This window comes from Chlamydomonas reinhardtii, chromosome 16, assembly GCF_000002595.2.
Source record: "Chlamydomonas reinhardtii strain CC-503 cw92 mt+ chromosome 16, whole genome shotgun sequence".
NCBI classification, from domain to species: domain Eukaryota; kingdom Viridiplantae; phylum Chlorophyta; class Chlorophyceae; order Chlamydomonadales; family Chlamydomonadaceae; genus Chlamydomonas; species Chlamydomonas reinhardtii.
Genome location: NC_057019.1, coordinates 1000564 through 1011905, shown reverse-complemented (window position 1 = coordinate 1011905; position 11342 = coordinate 1000564). Strand labels below are relative to the sequence as shown.

General features: G+C 62.3%; 1 protein-coding gene across 2 annotated transcripts; it reads left to right on the top strand.

The window, feature by feature from the left end:
• Nucleotides 1-30: 30 nt before the first annotated feature.
• CHLRE_16g649050v5 (uncharacterized protein) lies at nt 31-11226 on the top strand. Of its 2 annotated transcripts, XM_043070765.1 has the most exons (25): nt 31-428; nt 804-817; nt 1174-1232; nt 1451-1498; nt 1939-2004; nt 2376-2495; nt 2850-2897; nt 3084-3173; nt 3375-3443; nt 3641-3793; nt 4042-4182; nt 4522-4575; nt 4729-4869; nt 5230-5304; nt 5559-5700; nt 5892-5970; nt 6154-6244; nt 6780-6842; nt 7021-7079; nt 7225-7280; nt 7483-7564; nt 7786-7912; nt 8204-8370; nt 8619-9666; nt 9839-11226. In XM_043070765.1, exons 1-25 carry the CDS (start codon nt 418-420, stop codon nt 10046-10048), a joined length of 3213 nt encoding a protein of 1070 aa, XP_042915408.1. In that variant the 5' UTR covers nt 31-417; the 3' UTR covers nt 10049-11226. The 2 variants fall into 2 exon arrangements, with proteins under 2 accessions (XP_042915408.1, XP_042915409.1); XM_043070766.1 differs by lacking the exon at nt 6780-6842.
• The last annotated feature ends 116 nt before the right edge of the window (nt 11227-11342 follow it).

Sequence of the window (11342 nt, the reverse complement as noted above, 5' to 3'; positions counted from 1 at the left end):
TGTCAGGCCGGCGCAATGCTTGGACCATTGACGTCCTTCGCCGGCGTAGGCCCTCAGACTTTACTTTGGAGCAGCACATGTCAAAGCAACTTAATCAATCACTGGTACTGCCCCTGCGCGCGCCGCGGCTATAGAACCGGCCAAATACTATTTGACTAGAAGTCACGCTTCTGTTTTTTGCGGCTATGTGTCCACATGGCTAAGTAGATAGTCTCAGACAGGTCGCTTGCGTTGGAAGCGCGAGGTCACAGAGCAACTTCTGAGCGAAGCCGGCCTTCTGCGCGCTGCCACTGGCACGGCGCTCTTTTACACAAGGCCTTTGAAGAGGCTTCGCTGGAGCTTTGTTTATAGCTAGCGCCCAAGAAACGTGGGGACAGCAGTGAGCTCCGCCTGTTGCTCTGCGAGGGCGCCTATAAAATGATTGGCTGGTGAGGTGGTGTGCCGATGGTGAGGGGCGGTGCATCGCTTCAGACCTGGCCAAAACCTGGCCATCCTGTTGGGCGTCGTCGCTGGCCGCCAAGTTTCCGGGCTTTCCGGCGGACCCTAGCAAAAAGGCCATTATTGATGCATCATGCACAAGCTGCTTATTTATAGGAACCCGGGTGTAGCCGAGAACATCCACGGGCTGCGGTGCCGCACGCGCGAATCGACGGGTGTCAGGCCAGGTTTCCATACGACACCGTGCGGCCCGTGCGGAAGGAGACTGCGCGGGCGCCCCTCATCATTTCTCTCAGACCGTCATTTTTTCCTTATGAAGCAGCCCTCGTTACTAACCCTGCGCCTCCCGGCTCGTTTCTCTGCAGGATTAACCTGAGCGGTGAGGCTGTGGCGAGGTGACGGGCGAACGCATGCGGGCTGGCGCTGTGCAGACGGAACTTGCGAATGCAGGGGAAAGCGGCATGTGTCTCGTATTCTTTCTAGATGGCTTGAGAGGGCAGGTTCCGTTCAGGGGCCTCCCCGCGCATTGGTGCATTGATGGACTGGCGTGTAGCGCAGGCATCTGCACACCCCATGCATGGCACAGCTGCTCAGCCATCCATCCGGTGATACAATCACATGAGCACGGGCAGGCACAGGCGGCATGGCGGTGTTAGGTTTAGAGGAACGCACTTGGAGGTCAGGTGGGGCAGGGAGAGGCTGGATACTGATCGCATGAACGCATCTGCTTCGCAGTTGAGGCCTTCATCTGCGACTCGTTTGGTCGGGATGCTTGGCTCAAGATTATTGAGCAGGTGGGCAACGTGACTTAGGTGCAGTTCAACTTGGTCTACAGGTTACTTACGAGCCATAGCGCACCGGCGTGCGTAGGGGCCCCGCATGTGCACACCGGCGTTTACACACCGCACTCTGTGGTAGTAGCGCTAGGCGCCCCTGCTTGGGCCCAGTGGAGCACTGACCATTCCTGCATGGACTGTACTTGCTTTTGGCGTGTTGCTACATATGCTCACAGGCGCACGTGGACTGCAACTGGGTGTCATCATGTCCGTACCCGGACAAGGTGGGCTTGGGGAGCCGCGGCAGGTTTGGGCGCCGCAGGGTGCGGGAGATCAGCCAAAACCCCAACATTGTGACCTGGGCAGATCACAGATCGGGGGGCCGGCGCGGCGGGTGTAGGGCGTAGCCATGATGGGCTGCCTTGCTGCCGAATGCTCTGCACGGCCACCGCTGCCGTCGAGCCCGCTGGCCAGTCCCTCAGAACCGACTTGGCGGGTTGCGACGGCTCAGGCTGCTTGCGCCGGCGGTCGGGCATGCGCCGATTGAGACTTTGGTCATGTCGTCGTGTTGGGGGGCGCCGGGTCGGGGCATATGCGTTACTTACGACCGTGCCCACCCAGCTGCGGTACCCGCCACTCTACTGCTTCATCATGGAGACTTGCTACCCACCCAGTTAAGCAGCCGCCCAGCCTCCAACCACCCGTCTGCCCGCCTGCCTCTCAGGTGACGTACGACCTGGTCATCACGGGCGCCGGCATCCTGGGCGTCACAGTGCCTCAGGCGCTGGAGGTGAGGCAGCGGGGCACAGGGTGGCAGGGGCTGGCCGTTGAGGTGTTGGGTAGGCCGCGGAGCTGGCATGTGGTTTAATCTGTGGTCTACGTGACACGAGGGGATTAGGATAAGGTTTGCTGCCGCGCCTGGAGCTGCAAACAAACACATAGCAGCCATGGGTTGCCGGGTTGGGTTTGCATTACGAACGGCCGGCTGATCATGCCTGTGCTGCCGCGCCCTTCTGGCCCCTGACACCGCCATGCCCTGCCTCTCTACTGCGACACACGCCGACACGCGCGTTGCACCACACCGCATTGCAAACCTTCCCTGTCCTCCTTGTTGTTGTCGTACTGACGCGGCATGGCGCACGTGGCCTCCACGGCCCGCAGGCGTACGGTGCATACTTTGTGAACTACGTCATCAAGCAGGGCTACTTGCGGCTGTTGCAGAGCCTGGGCTCCAACATCGCCGAGTTCCTGGCCAACCTCAACAACCTGCACCTGCACCTGGTGCGTGTGTGTATATATGTGTGTGTGTGTGTGTGTGTGTGTGTGTGTGTGTGTGTGTGTGTGTGTGTGTGTGTGTTTTGAGGAAACAGTAAAACGAAGCCCTTGTGCGCGTGTGTGCATATGAAAGGGGAAGAAGCCAGTTGTGTACCACTGTGTAACCCACGACCGAGCGGTAGCGGCTGCGCCGGACCGCTTAAGTCTTCACCGGACGACAGGACCTGACGGGTCCGTAAGAAGCGGCGAGAGGGAGCGGGCGGTCACTTGACAGGAACAGCCGTCTCTCAAAGTGCGAAAGAAAATGCCTTGTTGTGCGAAATCCAACCGCCTGCCATCATGCCACACGACATACCGCAGACCATGGGCTTCCCTTCCATGGTGGCGCCGGCCTTTCGCGTCGAGGAGGTGCGAACGGGGTGGCGGGTGGACGGGCTGGCTGGGTGCTGGCGGGCGCTGAAGGGCAACCCTGGTCAACCTAAATAGCAACTTCGCCTTGTTTGGTTTGGTCAGATGCCTTGCGGTGCACAGCCAATAGCTGTGGTCCGCGTTTCCTCCCCACCGCCCTCCTCACTGCCCCCTGTCCCCCTGCAGGTGACCGGCACGTCTCTGCTGCTGCACTACCACTCAGTGCGGCCCGCGCTGTGGCCCATCGTGGTGGGCGTGCTCAAGGGAGCCAGCCAGGTGGGTGGGTGGCACCGTGGCGTGGCCCGATGCTTTTGTGGCGTGGCCCGATGGTCCGGGGAACATTACAAATGGGCACGGACAGCACCTGTGATCCCAGCATTGCAGCGCTTGGCGCCCAAATGCTGCTGCACCAACGCGCTCCACCATCACATGATAAGCGTCGCGGTATCATCATGTCCTTATCCCTGGCTGTTGCAGAAGCTGTTTGGGCACGACGTGGAGTTGGAGCTGGTGAGGAGCCGCGAGGCGGGCGACTGCGACCACGAGGTGCGGCGGAGAGGGCGAACATGAGGTTTCCGAGGTGTGGGGCGCCTGTCACTGTAGCCCACGGTGCCGGTTCTGGTCCTGTGTGCGTGGGGTTATATGCCTAAGCCTAACACATGGGCGAGCACGCCAGCGCTTGCGAACCGGGCCCACCGCTGACGCTGACGCTGCGTTCGCGTCGCCCGCTCCGGCCCGCACAGGTGTTCCGCGTGACCTACCCGCACCAGGAGTCGCTGTCGCACTGGGACGACCACGGCGCCGCGCTGGCCTCCACCTACGCCATGCCGCGCGACTTCTTCTTCGAGATGTTTCCCTTCCACCTGCTGCTGGCACAGGACTGCAGCGTGCTGCAGGTGCGGCGCGGGCGGCTGCGGGGCTGCGGGGCTGGGCGCGGGCGCACACAAGATCTGGCGGGCGGGAGTCTGTGCCGTGCGGTCTGTCGAACATGTGTAACCGTGTGTGGCGGTTCGAAGCCAGGGTTTGGCGCAACCTGAGCGCATTTCGGGTGTAGCGCACCTCTCGTAGTGGCATGCAGCTATGCAGTTGCTGGCGCTGACGTGTCGGTCCCGCTGCTGCCCCCGCACACGCGCGGCGAACGCAGGCGGGCGCGGTGCTACGGCGGCTGTTCTCCAGTCTGACCCCGGGGTCGGCCGTGTCGGACACCTTCAAGCTGCGCCACCCCTTCATCCCCTTCGAGTGGGACCGCATCCTGCTGGAGGCCGACACCCTGTTCTTACTTAAGGTGTGTGGGGGCGCTGGGGGGTAGCCGCTCATGCGAACGGTTTGTATGAAACGTGGAAGGGGGAGCTGATGGTTTTGGAGGGGGGGCGCTGGGCGGGGCCCGTTACTTGGATTGGGGCGCGTGAGGTTGGGTTGGGCGTGGGACCGTGGATGCAACGTGCTGCATGTGGTGTGCGTGCGCATTACGGCGCGTGAGCACCGACTGGGCGCCATCGAGCTCATGGCGGGATGCCGGGCAGACAGCGGCAGTGGCGTGGCTTGTTCATTGCAACTTACACAGCCTTTGGTGGCCTTGGTGTATCCTCCTGGAGACGAACCCATGCTGCCGCTGCGAACACAGGCTCTGGAGTCGGGCCTGGAGCTGAAGGGGCAAATGGTCAAGACCCAGATGCCGGTGAGGCGGCAACAGGGCAGGCGAGACTGTCGGCAGTTTGGGTTTGACACGCGCCCAACTGACGGCCCGGCCCTCTTTCGCCCGCTGCTCCATGCTAACCGTACAGTCTACCCGCCCGACCCGCCCCGTCCCCCCCCCCCGCGCCCCTTTAAGGACGGCACGCCCGCGCTGCTGTTCCTGGGCTCCCCCCGCCTTGCCAACCTGGAGGAGATGAACGGGCACGGCCTGTACCTGTCCGACATCCCGCTGCACGACATGAGCCGAGACTTCGTGCTGCTAGCGGAGCAGCGACAGGTGCGGGCAGAGAGGGCCGGGGTTTGCCAGGGCGGCTGTGTTTCGCCAGGCTCAGTGGAAAGACAAGCTAGAGGGGCCTCCCCATGGATGTCAGGTGAAGCAATGGCACGTGGGCAGCAGTTGCAAGGAGCGAGCCCGGGGAAAGGACGTCGGTGTACCTGCTCCCTCGCAGGGAAACCAGGATGCCGACTAGACCGGTTGCACTTCCCCAAGCATACTTGATCTTGCCATCGGGCTCTGTCCGCGCGCGCGCCTGCTTGCACCGTTCCTCGCCTTCTCACGACACCATGGCGGCCATGCTGCCTCACTCCTCCCCCTCGTCCTTAACTAGCCATGAATGTCACCCCACACCACACACAGGCTGAGGCTGACCTCAAGGAGCGCTTTGAGAAAATGGCGGTGGAGCTGCGACAGGCCAATGAGCGGCTGGAGCTGGTGAGCAGGGTGTAGGCGTGCGGAAGGGACAGCGGGCCCCGAGTTGCAGGAATGGAGGTTGTTTGGGTGGGCCCAAGACGAACAGAGCGGCCTGCTGTCGGCGGCACCGTCAGAGTCCGTGTTGGCAGGCGCTGCAACCATCGATGCCCAGCGCATGCCCGCCCCGCAAGGCTAACCTCCCAACGCTCCATTGCCTTCCCAACCCTGCTGTGACCCCCGTCTTCTCATCCTCATCCTCATCCTTCCCGCCACAGACCACGCGTTGGCTGGACGAGGAGAAGCACCGCTCGGACGCGCTGCTGTACCGCATGCTGCCAGCCGACATCGCGGCCGACCTGCGCGAGGGGCACAAGGTGGAGCCCATCAGCTACGGCGAGGTCACCATTCTGTTCTCGGGTGCGAGGGCAGGCCGTGTCCTGCCGTGTCGTGTTTCGTTATGCCACGGTGGTTCTCCTGGAAGTGCTGGGCGCGAGCCGTGAGGGAAGCAGCAGTGAGGCCGCGACCATGCTTGAGCAGGAGGTTTGGCAAGGTTCGTCTCGCTGTACCTATTCTCTGAAGTGTGCACGTGTGTGTGTGGGCTGCTGCAGACATGGTGGGCTTCACCAACACCTCGGCCAAAAGCACGCCCGAGGAGGTGTACGTTATGCTCAACGAGATGTACGACAAGTGAGTTGTGGTCGCAGGCGGCAGGTACCCCGCTTTCGGGGGGGGGGGGCTTGGAGGTGCCTACAGGTCACAGGTTACCGTCTGTAAAGTTTTCAACAGCATGCGCAGCTGGTCTCCGGTATTTTAATGTGCCCAGTAATCATGCTCGCGCGTCACCGAAACAAGACGTGGCCCTACACACAGGTTCGACGACGTGGTTGACGACTTCCCAGACATCTACAAGCTGGAGACCATTGGAGACGCCTACTTCCTGGTGTGCAACCTTACCACCGAGGTGCGCCGAGCGCTGTGTGTGTGCGTGTTACGCGACACGACGGAGCCCCTTGACGTTGAGCCCCCTTTGATGTGTCACTTGGGAAGTACGCCACGCCACTCACATGCTGGCCTCCCTTGCTTCACTCCCCCCCCCCTCGCTACACTTCTCTGTACCAATCCTTGCAAACCCCCCCCCCTGCCTCTCCCCTAACCACCCCCCTCCCCCTGTCCCTGTGCCCCCTGGCCCTCGTGTGGCCCCATGCCGATGCGTGCTTGCCTCTATTTAATTGCCCGCTGCCTGTTTTTCCCCTCTCTCTTGCCACCCAGGCTCATGCACATAGAGTACTGTTGCCTTTTCCGCTCGCGCGCCTTTCCGCTCACACCGTTTGCCTTTTCCCTTTTTGCACATGCGAACGTCCCGCCCTGGCGCTGGTCTCCTCCTCGGCGCCCGGGCTCCCTTGATGTCTTCTAGGTGGGTATTCAACGTGTGCCTAGTCTGCATTGCTAGATAGAACGTGCGTGCGTGTGTTTGAGCCTGGGTGGCAATTTCGAAGGCGGCTACCGTCAGCACCGCCCACAAGCGCAAGACCGAAGAGCTCATCGCCTTCTTTCTACCGGTTTGCGGGATGTTTTGCTGGGAACCTGGGAACTCGGTGCTTTTCGGGAATGGGGACCATTGTCGCGTGCCACTCCGTTGTCAAGCATCGCCCACGCTCTCCTCCTCGCTCTATTGCATTGGGTTTGGTTTAGTATGGGCTGGTATCTACAACCCCCCGTGTTACTTGCCACCTGCAGTGCGACAAGCACGTGGATGTGGTGATCGACTTCGCCATCCGCATGCAGGACGCGGCCAGGTGAGCGGAAATACCGAAACCGCACTGCCTGATGCCACCATTGGCCCCAAATCGTGGATTAGGCATGCCCACTGGATGGCTGTTGCTGGCCGGCCTTTTCACTCACTACCGTACACACATGTTGTTTGTTTTGCACTGCAAACAGGCAGGTGAAGAACGCGCAGGGCGAGCCGGTCCAGATCCGCATTGGCATCCACACAGGTGCGCTGTGCATATGGGCACCAGGTTTGATCTACAAATTGCAGCGGTGCAGCGGTGCCGTGCGTCTTCATTGTCATTGCGGACCTCTGTAGACCGCCTGTAACAGCCTGGACATATCAGCCCCTTCGTCGCATGCGTGCGGCCTGCACCTGAACACCCACTTGCGCGCTACCGCGCCTGTGTCCTGTCCGGTCCTGCCCAGGCCCTGTGGTGGGCGGCGTGCTTGGCGCCAAGACGCCGCGCTTCTCCATCTACGGCGACACCGTCAACGTGGCCTCGCGCATGTGAGCACATGGTGCTTTGTGGGTGCTAGCTGCATGGATGAGTACCGTATGTAACGGTGATACGGCCGCGGCCGGGCCGCGGCTTTTGCAGCCGCAGCTGCTGCCGCGCCCACAGCGCCGTATCGCACACAAGCGCGCACACATCAGTACTCCCAAAAGTCGGGACTTCTTCATCACCACCCTCCCTCCACGCCGCTGCCACCACCGGTCCACCGCTGCAGGGAGAGCCACGGCCTGCCGGGCAAAATCCACATCTCCGGCGCCTCCTACGCGCGCATCGTGGACAAGCACAAGTACCGAGTGCGGGAGCGAGGCAACATCGCAGTGAAGGGCCGCGGCAACATGACGGTGAGGCGCAGGTGGAGCCGGACAAAGTACAAACATAAGCTCGCTGGCGTGTTGGCAGGATGCATTGCTTTGTTGCGAATGGATATCCTGCAATGTGTGGTAAATATCGCTTTCGGGCAAAGGCGGGCTCGCACTGCTCCGGCGCGGTGCCGCACTCGCGCGCAAAGCCGCTTGTGGGGCCTGCACCCGCGGTGCCACACCGCGCCGCCCTCGCCTTCAGCCTTGCACCTACCGCCCCCACGCCCTGCAACCTGCTAAAGTATAGCCTAACTCCGCGCATTCTCCACACAGACCTACCTAATCGGTGGTGTGGAAGACGACTGGCTGCTGCGCCACTCCTCCTTCGACTCCCAGCTGGACGCGCCCTACCGCCACTCCGTGTCCTCGACCTCACTGTCCGTGTCCGGGACCTCGGGTGGCCAGCGGGAGGGCTCCTTCGTCATCACCGGCTCCGGGAAGTGAGTGCCGGGTTGGCGTCGGTTGGCCTTGTCGCTTGGTGTAGCAGCCCTGCAGCGCCGCAGCGATGCACGTGGCTACGCAAGCCCGCGCTAGCCTTGGCAGCAGTCACATGCCGACAGCTGCAGTGACCACAACACCCCATGCAAAGCCGCCACAACCCAATCCAACCCGTATGCACCACGCACCACAAGGCCCCAATCAACCCGGCACCGACTATCTAACGCCGCACCGACCAATCAACCAACAGGTCGGTTGAGAACATCGGCGGCATCGGCTCCAACCGCGTCATGGCAATGGAGGCGATCACCGAGGCCGCTACGGAGGAGGGCGAGCGCCACTCGCGCCCGCTCGTCAGCGGCGCCGACAATATCGCCTCCAGCGCCTCCATCAACGCTAACGTACTCCTTGTCACCGGCGACCACACCAACATCGCCAACAGCTTCCTCAGCACCGCGCCGGCGCCGCGCTCCGCAGCCGAGGACCCGGCGCGGTACCAGCGCTACCCCAGCTCGGGCTTTGGTGGCGGGAGCGGGGGCCAACCCGTCCGGGCGTCGCCGTCGCGGCGCGGCACCGGCACCGCCACGGGGTCCATATTGGCAGCTGGGGACAGCTTCCGCGAGGGCAAGCCGCCAGTGGCGCGCGACGCCTCTTACGGCCAGCTGTCAAATTCTGGCCTGGGGGCGCGCGAGGGGTCATTCGGCACCGGCGGCGCCTCCGGCGCGCAACCGTCGGGCCGTGAGACCAGCTTCCGGGCTGTGTACGCTCGCAGTGGCCGCACCGGCGGCGGCCCAAACAGTCCGCAGGTGGCCGCCAACAGCCGCAGCCAGGCGGCGTCACCGCTGGTCGGCGGGGCGGCGGGCGGGGCTGGCAGCTTGCTAGCCGCAGGGAACGCGTCGACCGGCAGCGCGGGCAGTAGCTCCAATGTGCAACAGCTAGTGGGGGCCGTCAGTGCACCGGTGGAGCCCAGTGCGGCGGAGGGCGGCGTGGTCGAGTCGGGCGGCAGTGCCAGCGGCAACGGCATGCGTGTGAATGCGTCGGACGCATTCCGGGTGGAGGCATCAGGCAGCTCGGGGCTCGTCTTGGCGAGGCAGAAATCACCACTGGGCCCGGGCGGCGTCGGTCTCGTATCCGCGGCCTCGGGCTCCCTACGTGTCCAGGCGGCTCCTGCGTCAGCGCCCGTGTCCGCAGCAGCGTTGGACGCTGCGCCGACCGCAGCGCCTGCCGCGATGCCTGCGGCCGCCAGCCCAACTAACAGCCTGTCTCCCGCACAGGCCGCCATTCTGGAGCAGCTCAAGGTAAAGACCGGCGGTCTAGGCGGATACGGCTGTGTCAGTGGGGCAGCATCAACTGGCGGCCAAGGGGCGCGCCAAGTGCTCGGCCGGGCCTCTCCATGCTCGTATTGCCTCAAACCTTCTGGGTTTCTACTTGTGTGTCCCGACCGTCCTGATCGTCACCCGCGTCCCGCAGACGACCTCGCTGGAGCCCAAGCGCTCCGGCGCCGGCCTGGAGCTTCCGTCAGGGGGCTCTGCCGTCCTGTCCACCACCAGTTCCTCCAGCGGGGCTGTGGCGGCTGCCGCCATCGGAGCCGTGGGCGGATTGGAGTCGCCAGCCACGTCTTCTAGCAAGTCCAAGGGCATCACCAGCAAGCTGAAGAGCCTCTTCAAGAAGGACAAGTAAAGCTGTGCCATTTGTTTGGTGCTTGAAGGCGGCTGGGCCATGGGGGATCGTGCTTGATAACACCTACAACACGTACATCGTCGGACGTGTCATTCGTTGACAGCTTTCGACGTCTGCAATCTTGATGCTGCTGCAAGCATCATTTGCAGTTGTCAGTCCGTGGCGGCTACCTGGCCGTCGCCGCAAGCTGGCCGAACGCCCTGTCGTGAAGGGGCTGCGGTGCCGACTGCTGGAGGCGGATACTGTGCACTTGTCACGGGCTTGGGACACTGTGCGCTCCTGGACGCCGCTTGAAATTAGGGGCGGCTGGAGCTATGTGTTCAGGAGCATGCGCAACTTCCGGGATGGCGCATGAGAACGTCATGGGGGTCAGTGGGTTCGTATGTACTTTGGGCAGTCATCGCCCATCGGCATCGTCGTGGGGTCTTGAGGTGTGGGAGGTAGAAACTTGTGGCATTGTGCACGCAAGATCTCTCTGCTGAGCCTCCGCTTTCCGCTTGAGCATTTGCATTGTGGTTGGAAGGGTTCTGGAGCATTGATCTGTGTGGTCACCGTCGGGCTCGTGATTTGCGGTGGTACACTTACACACTCTCAACATACTGCTGCATTCATACCGGCTGACAGGATTGGACGTCGTCGTCGTGACTCTCAAAAGTTTTGTGATTACGCGCTGAGGTCTGTATGGCGTTCGGGCTGGGCTCATAGCCCCTGGCAGTACGTTACATGATGCTCGAGAGCACCGCTGGGCTGTCCTTGTGACGAGTGGTTACAGAACTCGGAGGCGCCTCGGGTTTGCAACATACATTCATGGTGTATACGTGCATAGGTGGCCAGTTCCAAAGCGCATAATTCGACACACACTGATTGCGCCTGACGAGAAAGCAGATCGTGGATGCAGATACTTTAGCGCTCGTTTTCCGCCCTGGCTCGGATTCTATCGGTTCGCGCGGCTGTAGTCATTGCTGGGGCCTGGGGGGAGGCGTACTGCGGAGGATACGCTTCGCCTGTATTGCCTGACAACACCCTCACCGACAGACTGTCAGCAGCGCCTGTTGGCGCTGTGGTTCTTGCCGTGGCGCTGCGTTCCCACACTACGCGTTATTGTGTTTCGTACATGCCTAGTACATGCACAGTAAGAGGCATGTCCGCGCCATCCACATTACAATGCAAGAGGTACCTATCAGGGCAAGACACAGAATATAGTTGTCCCGCGCAAGCGGCACGTACCAAGCGCACGACCGACAATGGCATGGAGGCTGTGCGGCGTGGCGGTCGGCCGGGAGCGCCAGGAGCC

Bases quoted from the DNA above. Each gene is read 5' to 3' on its own strand.
- CHLRE_16g649050v5 (XM_043070765.1), top strand. The intron at 4,183-4,521 runs GTGTGTGGGGGC...CTGCGAACACAG, and splicing joins ACACCCTGTTCTTACTTAAG to GCTCTGGAGTCGGGCCTGGA. The intron at 7,080-7,224 runs GTGAGCGGAAAT...CACTGCAAACAG, and splicing joins CGCATGCAGGACGCGGCCAG to GCAGGTGAAGAACGCGCAGG.